The sequence below is a fragment of the Coptis chinensis genome, chromosome 8 (assembly GCF_015680905.1).
Source record: "Coptis chinensis isolate HL-2020 chromosome 8, ASM1568090v1, whole genome shotgun sequence".
Lineage (NCBI taxonomy): Eukaryota > Viridiplantae > Streptophyta > Magnoliopsida > Ranunculales > Ranunculaceae > Coptis > Coptis chinensis.
Window position 1 is genome coordinate 67,962,512 of NC_141463.1, and position 18,315 is coordinate 67,980,826.

The 18,315-nt window shown below is 42.9% G+C and overlaps 1 protein-coding gene across 1 annotated transcript; it reads right to left on the minus strand.

The window, feature by feature from the left end:
• Nucleotides 1-7,800: 7,800 nt before the first annotated feature.
• On the minus strand, nucleotides 7,801-8,604 carry LOC147482600 (uncharacterized). Its single transcript, XM_086579354.1, has one exon. The coding sequence runs from the start codon at nucleotides 8,602-8,604 to the stop codon at nucleotides 7,801-7,803; it is 804 nt and encodes a 267-aa protein (XP_086435480.1).
• Nucleotides 8,605-18,315: the final 9,711 nt, after the last annotated feature.

The window sequence follows — 18,315 nt, forward strand, 5'->3', positions numbered from 1 at the left end:
ATCTAGCCATGCCCCCTCGTTTCTCGTGATGCCACGCGTCTGTTCCTCAATGGCCCTCCTTTTCACATGCGCCCCCTTATTTTTACCATTTTGCCCCTGACTACTCGAATCCCGCCCAGCGCCTTTATTTTGCACTCCTTTGACTCCTCACTTCTCACTCTTCAAACCGTCCCTTCAACTCTTGTCTTCTCCAGCTCTCTCGTGTTTTCTTGCGTCTCCACACTTTTCCTCACACCTGCCATTTCATCTCCTGTGAGGCTTCCTTCGCATATCTCATTTGCTATGTGCGCGGAACGTCTCCTTGATTCAGGTTTGCGCTCCTCCTTCTCCGTTTCTTTTTCTTGGTAGTGTAAGTAGGTGGGTAGTCATCTTCTTTCTCTCTTTATTTTTCTTTGTTCTGGTTCGTGCCCACTTCGCAACCATCCCTTTCTTTCCGCTGCTCCACCATCTCTCTTGCCCGCCGCACAGTCTATCTGGTTCACCCTACGCTGGTGTCATGTCTGGCTCCGACCCTGGCGGATCCTCCGCCGCCGGATCTACTAGATCTGTGTCCTAGACTTCCCGATCATCCGACTCTGTGTCGGAATTGGGATCTTTCGGTCCCTCCGTGGACCACCCCGAATCTATTTCCTCAGATTCAACCCTTGGGGCTGCTGTTCCATCCACCTCAGGTAGACCTTCTGCACTGCCTCTTCCTTTATCCCACTACCGCAGACCTAATCTGGCCGCGGTAAGGGTGGCCTACGACATCCCCGAGGATGTAGTTCTGGAGCACGTGCCTGGGGTCACCCATTTCCCTCATCTAGTGCCGCAGCGGCCAGGGTTCTTGGTAGCAATTGTGGGGCAAATAGCGGCTGGTCTCCGCTTCCCCTTATCCTTGCTAGATGTTGCAGTCTGTAACCATTTCAACATTCCGCCATGTCAAGGCATCGATAACTTCTGGCGAATCATGTACGCTGCCAACTACTACAATACCACGAACACCCCTCGCATTTCCCTTCAAGACATCATTTCCCACTATTTTATCAAGAAGAGCACCAAGCTCGGGAGTGTGGGGTACCAATCCTTCTGCGTGCGTCCGCAGAAGAAGTCTTTCATTATCCGCGTCACCTCCTCCGACAAAGTCTGGCATCATTATCCCCTCTACGTATCTGGGAACTACCTCTCCGCCGCTCTTCCCCCTGAACTGTCTTTGAGGCACTCCCATTTTATCCGCCGCGGTGAGTCGAGTCGAATGCTTTGTTGGTTTCCTTTACTATCATCCCCTTGACATATCTCTATCTTCTCTTTTCAGGTTGGAACCCGGATTCCCACTCCCAGATCTACACTGGTGTCACCTCGGAGATTTTCACCAGACTCCGCAGCCTAGGGGACGGCCAGTGCGACGTCCTCGGCATCGACCCCGACAAAGGGAGTCCACTCCTTCGAGATCCATCCCTAAGAGATATTGGTAAATACCGCGGCCCTCTGTACCTTTTGCCCCCGCCAAAAGAGAGGAAACCCAAACCGTCTCCCCCTAAGAAACGGAAGGCGAAACCCACCGCTCATCGGTCTTTTGGGTACACCACCAAGATCTCTCACAGTCAAGCACTAGCCCGCAATGCCGCAGCCTCTCAGACCCGTAAGCCCCCCAGTGGTTCTTCCACGGTTCCCTCTACTACTGCCCCCCGATCCTACTCTTCCATAGCTGACTGGGACGACGATTTTGCTCCCCCTGCGAGCACTTCTGACAACATGGACGTCACCAAACTCAAGCTGTGGGACAGCGATTCCGATGGCGATGCGCCCGCCAATGCAGCCTTCGAGGGCCCTCCTGCTAAGAAGGCCAAGACCACAGCTCCTGCTGCCCCCGCACCGTCTTCTAGGCCTTCATCGCCGTGGCTATCCTCCCGCCGCTCTGGTAAAGAAGCGATCCAGATTGGTCCTCTGCCCGATGGGCCTGCGGAGCTCTGGCATCCTCAATTCAAAGCCAGGGACTGCGATGTCACTATATGTGACTCCGCTCTGGATAACCCAGCAGTGGCTGCGTCCCTCTTTTTCGACTCCCATCTCCCTAGGGACCAGGCGTATGGGGATTCTGGCTCCTTTTCTTCTCACCGAGCATCGATCTATACAGGCTGGGAACGGGTACGCATCTCATCTATCGCTTTCATTTCTTTCCTATTCCTTGTTCTCTAACCTGACTTGTGTCTTCAGCTGAGCCTGGACGTGGGCTATGTGATTCGTGGCCTAACCAATACCCTGGAGGCATTTGACTCGGCGAAAGCCGAGATTCACGGGCCTAATGGGTGGAAAGCAAAATGTGCTCAACTTGAGAAGGAGCGGGATGAGGCTCGTCTCGCTGCCCTCAGACACCACAGGGAGTTCCAGCGCTCCGAGGAGGTCTACAAGGATTACGAGGCGGGCATCACGTCTCAGCTAGAAAATCAGAGGAAGGCTGACAGGGCCGCTGCCCAGGCTGACTTGGAGCAGTCGCTGAAAGGAGCCGCTAAACACTTCAAGGTCCTTGCTGCCAAAAAGATTGCCCGGGAACTGAACTAGCAGCTGGACGTTCTTGCTGCCGCCGGGTGTCTTCTCCCTGACCCACCTCCTGCTTTGATTTCAACTGATCCCACTCCCGTATCCCCTGCTCCTGAGATGGAGGCCGCCTCCACTATTGGGGTGTCTTCTTCCCCTATCGATGTGGATGGATCCGCTGACGAGACGGAGAAGGGAGGTCTGCCATCTGATGCCTCGGGCGAGCCGCAATAAAGTGCGCCTAAGTTTCTTTTTGTTGGTTGGCCAAGCCATTTGCATTATATGTATTTGATATTTTGATACTTCAACTTTTTGGTTTCACCCCCTGGGTTTGGATTTCGGTACTCCCGCCAGACCATGATGGGTCCCCACCGGTGTTGCTTATGCCTTATGCAAACTCTCAGTAATTTAAGTGTTCAACTTTTTTGTTTCTTTTCTTTTCATTACTGCCTTGTTTCACCGCGGCGTTTATCTCCGCCCCCTTTGCTTGGGTGCCATGGGAGGCCATTGAGTATGCAAGCCGTAGAGATGTTGGGGGTAGCTGAGCATGCCCGGGCCACTCAGCTTGCCCCCAAGTTGATTAAGGAGAGGTTGAGGGCCGCTGAGTAAGCCTGGGCCACTCAGCGGGCCTTCAAGTTAGCTGTGGAGATGTTGGGGGTAGCTGAGCACGCCCGGGCCACTCAACCTGCCCCCAAGTTGACTCAGGAGATGTTGAGGGCCGCCTAGTAAGCCCTGGCCACTCAGCGGGCCCTCAAGTTGACCGTGGAGATGTTGGGGGTAGCTGAGCACGCCCGGGCCACTCAGCTTGCCCCCAAGTTGATTAAGGAGAGGTTGAGGGCCGCTGAGTAAGCCTGGGCCACTCAGCGGGCCCTCAAGTTGGCAGTGGAGATGTTGGGGGTAGCTGAGCATGCCCGTGCCACTCAGCTTGCCCCCAAGTTGATTAAGGAGAGGTTGAGTGCCGCCGAGTAAGCTCGGGGCACTCAGCGGGCCCTCAAATTGGCCGTGGAGATGTTGGGGGTAGCTAAGCATGCCCGGGCCACTCAACTTGCCCCCAAGTTGATTAAGGAGATATTTGAGAGCCGTCGAGTAAGCCCGAGCCACTCAGCGTGCCCCCAAGTCCACTACACATTCCATCATTGATGTAAACCCCTTATCTGCTGCTCCTGGCCTAACACACGTGAACGAATGCACATTCATTAGATGGGAAAAATTGGTTATCGCTTTCATTACCATAATAGCAAATTCAAAACAGCATTACAAAGCTTGAATGAAGCAAATACAATTTTCTTTAATTGAAAGTACTCATAGTACAAGTCACTCATGGAATTTTTTCAGCATCCGGATGTTCCACGGCCGCTTGATACTCTCCCCTTGGGGTGTCTGTAGCCTGTAGGTTCCGAACGTCCCTGCCTCCACCACGGTGTAGGGTCCCTCCCAGTTGGGTCCCAACTTTCCGTCTGTCTCCTTCTTGGTGGCCAGGGTCACTCTTCGAAGCACCTGATCCCCCACACGGAATTTCCGCGGCTTCACCCGCTTGTTATACTGTCTCTACAACCTGTGGTGATACTCTTCCAAATGGATGCGCATAGTGTCTCTCCACTCGGTGAGATTCAGTTCCTCAGCCAGAAGTCTTTTGTTAACTCCTGCCTCTACCGCCTTGGTTATGGTCGTCGGGGCCACCATCTCTATTGGGATCACCGCCTCCACCCTGTAGGCCATTGAGAAGGGAGATTCCCCTGTAGAAGTACGCGGGGTTGTGCGATACGCCCACAGTACATGATTCAACTCCTCTACCCAACACCCCTTGCACTCTTCAAGCTTTTTCTTTAAATTGTCCATGATCACCTTGTTGGAAGACTCCGCCTGACCATTCCCTTCAGGATTGTACGGGGCTGAAAAACCTTGTTTCACTCTATAGGCCTGGAGGAAGGCCTTCACTTTTCCCCCTGCGAGCTGACTCCCATTGTCCGCGATAATAGTGTGCGGCAGCCCAAACCGGCATATTATATTTTCCCACAAAAACTTTCTCACTTGTTCCTCCTTGACCTGCTGCAAAGCCACGCCCTCAACCCATTTTGTAAAATAGTCAGTCGCGGCTAGCACAAACCTCCGCTTGCCACTGGCCATGGGCAGGGGTCCGACAATATCCAACGCCCACATAGCGAATGGCCAAGGGCTGAAGACCTTGTGCAATGGCTCTGCAGGTGAGTGTATCAGCGGCGCAAAGATTTGGCACTTTCGGCATCTCTTGGATACTCAGTCGCATCTCTCTTCATGTGGGACCAGAAGTACCCCTGAGACAGCAACCGATGAGCCGTTGTCCTCCCTGCCGAGTGGCTTCCACAGTCTCCTTCGTGAACTTCTCCCAACACCTCTTGCGTCTGCTGCGGTCCCAGGCATTTTAGGAGTGGTCCGCTGACGTTCCTTCGATACAACTCCCCTTCTGTCAGAATGTACCTTCTTGACCTCTGTTCCATTCTCTTTTTCTCATCCTTGTCCCCGGTATCTATCCCCGACAAGTAACTCTTGATAGGTTCCATCCACCCCTACTCTTGCTCGGTGGTTAGGCACACGTCTTCGTCCTCCGTGGTACTTGGTATGCTTAGCACCCGGATTTGGATAGACCTCCCCTCTGTCCCAGGAAGCACTGCGGCCACGTAAGCCAAAGTGTCGGCATGCCTATTCTCTCCCCTACCTAGATGGGCAAAGCTAATTTTCTCAAACTTTTCTGCCCTTCTCTGCACCACCTCTAGATATTTGGCCATCCGAGGGCACCGTGCTGCAAATCCCCCGTTGACTTGACATACTACCAAATTCGAATCTGAATATACCGTGAGCACCCGCACACCCAAATCCCTTGCCAGATCCATCCCCGCTATTACTGCCTCGTACTCAGACTCGTTGTTCAACGCCGCGAATCCCAGTTTCATTGACAATTCCAGGCGAGTGTTCTCGGGCATGACCAGCACCACCCCAATTCCATTCCCAGTATTCGTGGCCAATCCATCTGCAAATACCCTCCAACCATTTCACATGTCCCACGGATCCAAGGGGTCGTGATTTTGGTCTGTCTCTTGTTCCATCACCATCTCTTCCCCCCAGGTGGGGTCCTCGGTCGAGAATTCAGCCAAGAATTCTGCCATTGCCTGAGCCTTTTCTGCGGTTCTGGCTTGGTACTCGATCTCATAAGAGCTGAGCAGCACAGCCCACTTCAACATTCTTCCTGATTTCTCGGCCTTCAACGCCTGCTTGAGCGGCAAATTACTCACCACCACCACTGAATGAGCGTCGAAGTATGGTTTCAACTTTAGTGTTGAGAAGACCAATTCCAGGGCATACTTTTTGATCCTACTGTACCTAGTTTCGGCATTCAACATGGTTTTGCTTTGGAAGTACACCAGCCTCTCTGCCTTCCGCACTATCCTTATCAGCACTGAACTAATCGCACACTCTGAAACCCCCAAATACAAGTACAGGTTTTCTCCCTGTCCTAGCTGCGACAAGATCGGAGCTTTGCCCAAATATCCTTTCAATTCCTGAAACGCCCTTTCACATGCCTCGGTCCATTGGAAGTCACTCGTCCTCCTTAACAATAGATACAAGGGCCGACACTTGTCCGAAGAGTTGGATATGAACCTATTAAGAGCCGCGACTTTACCAGCGAGCCTCTGAACTTCCTTCACATTCTGCGGTGATGTCATCTCTATCAACGCCCTAATTTGGTCCGGGTTCGCTTCTATGCTCAACATCAGCTTGTATCTTCGCAATCTGGCGAACGTCTCTTTCAGCCCCTCCAAATGTTCCTCTTCGGTCATACTTTTCTCTACCATGTCATCTATATAAATTTCCATCTTCTTCCGAATTTTATCCTCGAACATCTTCTCTCCCACTCTCTGAAATATGGCCCCCGCATTCTTCAGACCAAAAGGCATCCGGGTGTAGCAGTACGTCCCCCCTTCCACTATGAACGCTGTCCTTTCTTGGTCAGGGCCATATATCACCACCTGATTGTAGCCGATTGACGCGTCCATAAATGGAAAGAACTTATACTTCGCGGTTCGGTCCACCAGTTCGTCTATCTGCGGCATAGGGTAACAATCATTTGGGCATTCCTTGTTGACATCTGTAAAATCCACGCACATCCTTACTTTCCCGTTCTTTTTAGGCACGGCTACCACATTGGACAATTATTCGGTAAACTTGCATTCGCGGATGATACCTGCATTTCTCAACTTCTGTACCTCCTCTCGATTCCTCGCGGCATACCGCAGCGACGACACTTCGCCTGGCTGGATCGGGCGGGCGCCATCCCGCATGTGAAACCTGTGGCATGCAAACTCTGGATCTAACCCTACCAACTCCTCGATCGACCATGCAAACACATCACTGTTCGTAGCCAGCAAGGCAATCAGTTTCTCTCTCCACTCCTCCGCCAAACTGGCTCCAATGTTCACGAACTTCTCCTCCTCCGCTATTCCAATGTTTACAACCTCAACCTCGCCCATCGCCTTTGCCCCGATGGCTGCCTCTTCCGCCGGCCGCAATCTGTAATTGCTATGCCGGACCGTCCCTACCTCCGGCGCTTTTTCCGGTCGCGGCGTTCGGACCCTTCACCGCCACGGTTTGGGTTTCGCGCATACGACTGATCGCCTCTTTATCTTATACATTCCTCCATTCGATTTGGGAACTGGATCACCTCGTAATACGTAGAGGGAACTGCCCTCATCTCATGAATCCATTTTCTTCCCAGGATCACGTTGTATTGTGAGTTAGTATCCACCACCATAAACTTGGTGAAAATGGTCACCGTCCCCGCGGTCACCGGCAGTACTAGCTCCCCTACTGGCACAGTCATGCTGTCGTTGAACCCGAACAAATTAGTCCGCAGAGGCTTCATCTGCTCCTTTTCTATTCCCATCTCTTCCAGTGCACCCTGAAACAGCAAATCCACTGAACTTCTGCAGTCTATCAACACCCTCGTCACCATGTAATTTCCCATTGCTACGGTAACCACCAGGGCATCTTCGTGTGGCGAGCTCACCGACTCCAGATCCTTCTGTGTAAACTCTACCCGGATCACTCCCCTGCTGCATTGAACTGGCCGCGGACCTTCGCAGAACTTTGTTTTATCTCATGGAGGCTGGCAGTCCTTCTCACCTTATCCCAGTGAGCGTTCCTCCCCAGCGTTTATCCGCTGAATATTACATTTATTGTGCCCAGGATTCTTGCTGCGACCGCAACCCTCTCGATCGGCTGAGCTTCTTTGACATGTTCTTTCAACTGTCATTTCCCAATCATTCTTTCTACCAACCACTGTAAAGCAAAGCATTCGTTGGTAGCATGATTCCTGACCTGATGGTATGCACAAAATGGCTTTCCTTCGATCTCCTTTGGCGAGCTCCATGGCTCTTCGTAGTGCCGCTGTCCCTTGATCAGAGGCAATATCTCCTCCAACGACTTGTTCAGTGGCGTCAAATCTATCTCGCGATACGATTTTCTTTCCCTGTACTCCTGTCGAGCTTGGTCTCTTCCCCTCTCTGCTCTTGGTATCTCCCTCCCGTAATTTCCTCTATCCCTGGCCGCAGCTCTATCCTTGTCTCTTCTGTCCTCCGCGGCCACGACATGTATTGACTTGTCAGGCTTTTTGTGTTCCTTACTGTTCCTCCGCAGAATGTCCTCATACCTGATGTAATGTTCCACTTTCAAGTATAAAGCATGCAGGGTGGTAACTTCAATCTTGGACACTGATTCATGTACTTGTGTCCCCTGCTTTAACCCGTGCTGGAACGCTATGACCGCGGTGCGTTCATCCAAATTCTCCACCCTCAGCGTTTCTTCCTTGAACCTGCACAGGAAGTCCCTGAGTGTCTCGGCTGACTTCTGTTTGACGTTAAAAAGGTCCGCTACGTCGACCACTCTCTTCTTATGATGGATGAAGTGATTCACAAAGGCTTGTTCCAACTCCTTGAACCTCTTAATACTCCGCGATGCCAGCCGATAATACCAATCAGATGCTCCTCCCTTCAGGCTGGTAGGGAACATCATGCACCGGAGGCCATCGTACTTCGCCTCTTGCCACAACGGCATCTGCTGCCGAAAATGATGCAAATGGTCAGCCGGGTCTCCTTTCCCGTCGTACCTTTCAAACCGCGGCTACGTGAATCTCTTGGGTACCTCCGCATTCCAGACTGAGTCCGCCAGAGGATTCTGGTGCAGGCTATCCACCACTTTTTTGGCCGCGCCGTGTTTTTCTTGCTCCACCGCGCGGTTGGTTTCTCGATCTCTTTCAATCATTTCTTTCACCATTTCCATGGTAATGCCTCCACCCCGGTTAGCCTCAACCGCGGTATGAGCCCCCTCACTTTGCACCTCCATTTTTCGCTTCTCCTCGGCCGGGCTGTTTTTTTCGCTCCCCGGGTGTCTTCCCTTTCTCTCCTCAGCTCATCATTTTCTTCCCTAAGCCTGCCTATCTCCTCTTGAAGTAACCTGGTTGCCTCAGCCACTGAATCTTCGACTTCCTCTTCCCCCACCTCTATGTTTTCCACACTGGCTGTCTCGTTCTGTACGGCCTCCTCCCTCGTCAGTCTTCCTCTACCTCGTCCTCTACCTCTCTTAGCTGGAGCCATGCTTTGTAACTTCCCTAATCGTGGACCTACCTCGTCCCCACAGACGGCGCCAAATGTATGAACACCCTTTACAACCTCTAATCTTCTATGTCGTAATACTCTCCCCCCTCTTTCCTCTCCTCTTCCCTTTTCTTCTTTTTTCTTTTCTTTCTCCACCTCCTCTTTTTTCTCCACTGTTCCTCTTTATACTCCCCCACTTCCTTTCTAGCCGTTGATCCCTCTTTATCCTTTGGCCCATCTTGGCACACCTGTATTTTTAGGTTTTCCGCAGCCCTGCTCTCATGCCCCCCGTTCCTATCTTGTTAAGCTGCCTCCCCTTTGACTCTGACCGCATTGTTCTGTCACATGCTGTCGTATGGCTCCTCCACTTTTGTAGAACCGCGGCCCCGATACGGTGCTTCGCTTCCTCCGGTTCTTATGTTACCTCGGGCCAGCAAACATGTCATCTTCATGGCCCAAAATGGGGTTGACACAGTGATCAAATTAGCTTTTTCAACCATTGCAGCTAATCTTTCAATAATCACTAAATAGTTGGTTTAATTTTTTAAAATGGTTTTGGTAAATATATGAGAGATAATGGTCAGCTCCACACTAAAATCAAATTGATCATCATTAGAATCTAATCGAGATGAATATTTATCTAAAGAGGATAAGACTTATAAAAAAACAATAGAAGAAATCAAGACACCCAAAGTAACTAATGTATTTAAATTAATCAAATGCTTAATTCATATTAATAGTCATTGTATTAAGATGTACCTTTAAGGCTTTAACCAATGAAGTAACTATCAAACAACTTAGACCATAACAGAAAACAATTCACAACCATGATACTATTTATGAAATGCAAAGGAAGCATATAGTGCAACGTGACCAAATAATGAATATTCCACGATTTTTTAGATGAAGAAGATGTTAATGATACTAAAATTCCATATTTTAAAAACATCGAATTAAGAACTATTCCATACCAAGCATCAAAAGGCAATGTTTTATGTACGCATACCTTTTATTTATCTTAATGAAGCTCATCAAATAGAAATGGTGTAAAATGTTGAACCACTCTAGCCAACCTAACGAACTTGCTCTAAAGACTAAATATCACTTTCACCTGAAAAAAAAAAAAAAAGATTACTCATTTATGCAAAGATAATTAAATTAAACTTAATTGATAAAAAGATCAAAACACATGCATTCTTAATAACCTATGCAAACTCAACTAACTATGATGACATTTTTTCAACATGCAATCTCTGAAATTGCATCACCAATCAAACTCTTAGCAATATTAGAGATTTCGAAAATAGGGATGGATTGCATAGCAAAATTCATATTGGAAAACCTAATAAATGGTTAAGACATAAAAGAAACTAATGAAAAAGTGACTTAATGGCACGTACCTCTGAGGAGATATTGTGAGTGCCATATTTGCCACATCCTAGTGCTAATCTTGTATAATTGTTGTATGTTATGCCCCTAAAAATATTAGGGAGAATAAGAGTATGCTAAATATAGAAAAAGTAAAATAAGGCACATGATTTAAGGAGAAAAAGGCTTAAAGAGAAAACTCACACAGGGCAAAGCTCCTTCATTATTCCATTCAAGGTCTTTTGGGGCTTCTGATGTATGACCTGAATTATAGAAATTAAAGTAGCAAAAAATAGCTAGGTAACTATAAAATTTCAAAACTGTCCAATTTGCAAGGCTAGATAAATAAATCATACCTGGAATCCAACTGTTTGTCGTCTTATTTGTTTTAGTTAATCCCAGGCGAAACTTGCATACTTTACAAACTTACATTTATAACTTTTCCAAATGCCAGCCTGAAAATAATAATGATTGCGGCATTGCGACATATGCATCTCTTTAGTTGCACTGTTACATACCACAATTCCAACTCATAAAACTCGGTTATGATGAAATCACTAATGCTTAATGAGCAACACTCACACTACAAACGAAGGCTGTAAAGTTTCAATATCAATGGTGCAACCATATTAGGATTAAAGTAACTATAACACCAAGAACCTAGAAATTAAAAGAAAAAATCGTACTATGCTTAGATAACAATTATTGTAGAATATCATTCAGACCTCCTAACTCAAATTTGAAGTCCAAACATTGTTGAGAAACAAAGTCCTAGGTATTGTCACGTAAGTGGGGACTCAAACAACAACCATTAAAGGAGTTTCAGTATTCGCCACAGCCTCAGAAATCTCCTTGTGAAGCTCTAAACATACAATGAAAATATGAACTAAAGACTTTCCAACAATAATAGGATAACAACTCCTTTTCCAAAACGAATGTACAACGACCACATACTTAATAAAACACATTTTCACTTGTTCCAAGTTCACGACAGGTTTACTTTCAGGTTCAAATTTTTCGACAACTTTAACAATGTGAGTCTACCTAACATTCTAGCCAAAGTATTCACACTAATATAGTGCTCAATAACTGAGATCTTAATTAAAACAGATCAATTGAAGGTGTGAAGCTGTTGTTAAATTTGTAATCACTTGCAAAAGTTGTTATGGATGGTAGTGAAGATGGACCTCTGGAACAACCACCTTTGTTCCTGTGTAAATGGCAATGATATCGGAGCTACTTGTAAAAATATGATTACTTGGGCAGCATCTCGTTCAGTTTTGCAAAACTGAACAAAATGATTCTATTATTGCTGGAAAGCTACCTGTAAAAAGTTGATGACATAAAAATATAAACACAGAGTTCGCATATTTTTTATGCTTTACTTTTCCGAACATTTAAGAAATCTCAAGTTCCACGTACATAACATGAAGAATTATTTTGATGGCAACAAATATAAAAAAAAAAATGGTTATACAAACGCGCTGCAACTGTGAAAACACCAAACATGCTATTTAAATTGAATGGCTAATTAAAATCATAGAATTTTAAACTCCCCTATCTCATTGCCTATTTCTTCCTTCGGATCCTAGAGTTGCATTGATATGTGTGAGGTTGCTCAAACAAATCTAAATCACATGAGGAAACTTCCAATATCATCTTCAGGAAACATAATAAGAGAATATTCAATCACACACACACACACACACACACATATAGGCCCGATCTTAGAAGTACATACTTATTTTAAAGTTAAAATAAGTATGTAAGTAAAACATCACCTAGAAAATAAATTCAACTCTAATTTTTTGTGGGTATTACCTACATACCATAAAGATCATCTCCACAAAATTTGAGCTCATTTGGAAACTTTTAACCTAGCTTAAAATTGTTGTCATCTTTAAAAAGAAATCTAACGGTTCAAAAAATAGTATTTTTACAATCATCTTTTGCCTAAGTTAGAGATTTCCAAATGAGTTGAAATTTTGTAAAGATGATGTTTATGGTGAGTAGATGATATCTACAAAAAATTAGGTTTGAATTCATTTTCTAAGTTAAGTTTTATTTATATAGGCGAAGGTTGTTCACTAAGGAATTTAATCTACAAAGGCATTTAATTATTTCGTTCAGTTTAATCATTGATATATATGCAAAAACAATACCTTGCTTTTATTGAGTGTGAAGGTCCAGCTAAATTAGGTGTGGTATTAGTATCAGGGCTGTGTAAACTACAAAAAATAAAAGATTAATAAAAAACGATAATTAAAGTTTAGTAAAATCTTTCAGTGTAAACACTTACGTGTTGATGTGGATCACTGGCTTTACATGGGTACCCTGGGCTGGAATTTCTTCATTGAGAATTGATTTGGAGATGTCAGATTGATGCACGGTAAAAAGCCTAGTAGGATATAAAAGTGTCACAGCGCTTTCAATTGTTTGCAAAGTCGCGAGGTATTAGGATGTTGTTGTTGTCATTCTGTTAAGTTGATGTGATCTAGCGTCAGTAGGAGGCGGATGAGTATGAACGGTAAAAGCTGTGGCATTTGAAGAACTTATCCATATGCTCGATGTCTTGCTTGACTCTAATTTCTTTGTCTTTCAGTTGTAGCACGTCCGGGCCCATTGGTCGTTTCCCTTTATCCATGAGTCCAATCGTAAGGATAGATAGAACATAAATGAATGGAAGACGTATGGGAAAATAACGATGCTACTACCTATTGGGTTGCACAAAAAAAAAAAAAAAAAAAATCCAAATACCATTCATATCTATAATCTAAAAAGGATAAGATCAATAAATTGCAGTATAATTTTTCCAATTCTAAATCAGTGAAAATAATGGAATGTAACATGTCGACACATATATAATAAAGAATCATCAATCAAATCATCAACAATTAAGCTAATTGTAAAAGCCAATAAAAACGATCAATCTACAGAAACACCTACATCTAAAGGGTTTAATGACAGGTGCATAGAAAGAATGATCAACAATGCACTCACTCGCACCAAAATAAAATATTTTTAAAAAGAGGTTTGGCTTTTGAAAAGCTTAGTATCAATTAATAGCATGAGGCAGAAGACATAAAATATTGTGTTACATGAACGTAAGCAATATACATATGTAAAGCACATATAAAGAAAGAAGGAGATACTACCTCAAACAACAAAATGCATTATTATGGCTTAAGTTGGAACATGAATATATAAATAGTGTCATAATTCGAGAAATGATATGATCTTAACAAAGATCATACAAAACACAAAATGACATTCTCAAAATGTCAAAATATAACATCCAAAGTAGAAGATAACTTAAACATATCATCACCTACCCTTAGGCTAGAGAGAGAGAGAAAGAGGAAGATCTCAAACAATAAAGAACCTGGCCATTTTCACGGTTTGAGGAAAAGACATACTTGAAAATTATATTTAAGAACGACCAATTAAAGTTTAGTGCCAAAGCTTGGTCAATATCTTCTCTACTCCCATTCACCTATCTTTTAAATGAAAGAAGCAAATCAGGCAATACTCTAAATAGCTTGCATAGTATTACCAAAGTGGCATAGTTTGAAAATCTAGGTTGCAGACATAATCTAGATAAAGTGAGTTGTGCCTTTTTGTGTACTCCTAGAAAAGCTAGATCCATCCAATTGTTCAGAATTGACTTTACCAATTATATAACTAATCTTTTGGTAGCCATCGAGCATTTTGGTTTTATACTTAGTATTCGAGAAACCTGGCATTATAGGGCACATCTAGATGCCTTAAGCCTGCACAGTTAACTCAAGCGCAAATCATGGTTTGAGTAACATAGCCCAGACACATCTAATATATATTATGTGTTAAGATGACAAACCTTTATGCCATTATAATTTCTATGCTCAGAAACATAAATAACTTCCAGCATGTCGTGCAATCTTGCAGCTAGCATGTCCAAAGGCTTCTAGGTAGAATCATGTGTTCTTTGTGTTTCATAATTTTCCAAGCTTCTTCCTCCAACCACCATGTTTCTGAAGTGGTCTACGAAGAATACAGATAGCAGCTGACACCTTTAGAATAGGCAGATAACTGTCAGAGAATCGAGTATTTGAAAAGATTTATCGAACATGAAGTCAAAGTATCATCTTCACTAATTAGCTATAGTTTACTATCTGCAACTTTTGATATAATGCTTATTTTGGTGTTGCAATATGATAAGTTGTTGAATTGAAGCTACCTTTGAGATAGGTTTTTCCCTGTTGATTCTTCTTTGCTCTTCTCTTTCTTTTTTGGTTGCCAAGATCCTGGTTTTGTATTTAGCATCAACAAACCTTGGCATTTTGGGGCACGTCCAACCAAAAGAAAGGGAGCAGCTCCAAAACACACACACACACACATCGTTAGCCCAAGAAGCTAGCTGACATACAAAACCATTGGTTGAGTACCATAGAAGTAGATTTATTATCCTAAGATGATGGCCCTCCATGCTGGATCAGAAGTTGTAGTTCTATGCTTAGAAACATAAGAAGCTATGCAATCTTGCAGCATGTCCGAAAGCCTGTAGGTAGCATCATGCATGCTTTGTGCTCCGTACCTTTCCGTCAGTAACATGACAACATGGATTCCCTATATCCAAAGACTCTAGCTAGCTCCTTAACTGTGAAATACTAAATCAAAGACAACCCATTAAAAGCTTAAAAGTTCACAACATTTTACATATAATGCCTTAGTCATCACCCTACTCTTTTTATATTTTTTAAAAAAAAAACCTTATTAAAAACAATATTATCAATGCCATATATCTATTGCAATAACTGATTAGCCAAAGTGCAATGCTGCTGTTAACTATGAAATTTAATGGAATGGTATACAATTTTACCATAGAATGTTTAAACCTGATGATACAATGGGCTATAGAAGCCACATTGGAAAGATAAAGATTCCAAACAGTTCAAATCCCAAAGTGGAAGCTTAAAATGTGAGGCAAAGAATCATTCCTCAGATAGGCGGCTTACGTACTTTCAGTCCCCCTGCTAAAGAGGAATTAACAACAGTACGCTCTACTTTCAAAGAACATGAAGAAAATTTTCAACGGACAACCAGTGCCGTTACGTGATATCCTTTTTTGATTATTTCTTCCATGATTTTACGTAATTCAAAAGTAGCGGCTTTTATATACCTCTTCTCATCATAATTAATTTTGATGGTATTAAGAACATAGATTCCATGCCCATTCACTGAACATGTATCACTGAACGGGTATAGTTAAATATTAGAGTTTGATGAAAAATGTTCTACATGGAATTATGTAATTACTTAAACTATGTTTGTTTATAGTTTGGTTCACATTTTGTTCCAATCAGATGAAAAGCGACACATATCATTTTAAATGTATAACTATAATACCATCCCCAATTGCTGTTAAGACTTTCCCACTACTTATTCTACAACTAATATTCTCAACCTCTTGGGTGCTTTGAGATTGATTCAATTCTTTTGTATTAATCTTCCGATCTCCCGTTGATTTACTCAATGGTGGTATAATAGTCAATTGTGTAGATCCTTTGGCAGAGGTTTTACACCACAAATGTAGTGAGCAATACACACTTGAGATAATTGTGTAAACAACATCGTTTATGTAAAGAAAATAACGACCTAAGCCAAAATTATGTAATACTTACTAATTATATAACAAAAACAAATCCTAGGCTTCCAAGGGACGATTGACTGGCAATATTGTTTTTTACAACAAATCTTACACATTACGTATTATTATTAGAAAAAAAGTGAGATGGTAACTCACTTGAAAAGGCTGAGCTTTCCCTAATGGAGCTTTCCCTAAGGGAGTAGTAATATAATCATATACCGAAAAACTTTAACCCCGCAACTATCCAAGAAAATATCACCTCCACCGGGGAATGTCTTGAGTAAAAGAAGCTTTAGTCATCAAAAGAGGATTCTTCATGTGACGCTCAACCCAGGAAAGAGCCCATCATGTTAAAACATTTGTCATCCTATATGCCAAAAGGTACATGCTATAAGATTAATGACTAACAATTAGGCTTATTAACTCTGTATAAGGTTAAGCATTTGATAGAATCAATATTAATTATTATTTGGAATGTCCCAACCAATTCCAACCCAATAAATTGTGACATATATTTAATAATTTGGCATAAAACAATAAACTTACATTTACAACTACAGGAAGAATACATGCCTGAGCATCATGCACATATTATATATATATATATATATATATATATATATATATATATATATATATATATATACCCCGCTCATAGACGGACATCCATAAAACTATTCATCCCAAAGAGTTTTCCCACTAACTCTAGGAAAATAATTTGATTGCAGGGAAGCACGCTTGACCAATTAAAAAAGCAGCCAAAGCTACTTCTTGCAGTTGTAGGGTAAGCCAATCTAACTTTCCTTCTATTAGAAATTATTTTCTCAAATGGAATGAAAAAGTACTGTTTTGATCAAGGACATCCAGATATAAATACTCTTTTTGTTTTCAGATTTGTGCCGATGATAACCACCTGTACTGGAAGTTACAGAAGCTTGAAGGTATGGATACCAAAGCATCAGTCAATATTGAACTATGTAACCAAGCTACTGGCATAACCCACAAAGACCCACTAATGTGTGAACTTGAAACTAATAACTACTAAAGCAAGCACAAACAATGACGAACAGTTGGTTTCTTTGAAGATGCAACAATGGATATTGATGTTAGCAAAAAAAAAACTAAACTTACGTGTAATCGAGATTCGCAAAGCTTGTATGTGTAAAGCCAGTTGATTTTTTTTTTTTGTTTAGGCTTATAAGATGAGAAAGAGAGAAAAGAGAAACCCTTTTATAGAGAAAGAGAGTACTAGGAGGGAGAGAGTCGCGGTAAGTCACGAATAAAGATATGGGAGAGAGAATAGGAGAGAGGGAATAGGAGCAAGGTTTGGGGTTTTTTGAAACCTTTCATGAGTATATTTCGTGAAATTTCACTTTTTTTGCTAAGTCCGTTTTACGGATGTCCGTCTGTGAGCGGGGCTATATATATATAGCATTGAACAGACCTAATGCATGAGTTATTCTTGTTGTTGTTATGAGGATATATAAATACTCGTGGAACTCATGTACTGGCTCGTGACTTCTTCCCCTTCTAAACAGAAGTAGGAAGCTTCGTAGTTCTCATATTTAGTTTTTGCTTAACATCCTTACAAATGCACAACTTCAAAGTCCCCATTTCATCTTTAAATTAGTTAGAACTTTATGTTTCAATGATAAATGCAATAATAAGTGACCATATCAAATTCAGCATTATTGGATTGTTAGATACAAATAAAAAATTTCTATACCATGGCGTATAACCTTACTATGCTAGCTACGAAACCTGAAATAATATAAATATCATCAAAGCACCTATCATGATTGATATATGCAATGTTTGGAGCAAATGATACATAGAATTACAGGAAAAAAAATCACCTTCAAGATCCTTTAAGGGAACTAACCTTCATTCTACTAATAGCGATGTTTATCAATATTCAACACAATACTTGAGCACTCATCTAAAGTCCAATTGAAAAAAGAGATCACTTGTTATTCAATTACAAATTATACATGTTCAGCTAATCATCAGGAGTAAGAACATGAAACAATTTTCTAAAGCCATTTTAAATTATATGAAACAACGTTTTGGTTTTTAAATTTAATTATAGAAGGTTTTTTTTTTCCCAGTCAATATGCAAAGAATTGCTAAACTTAAGTAATTTGCATCTCTCAATATTACAAACATCAAAAAAATTAC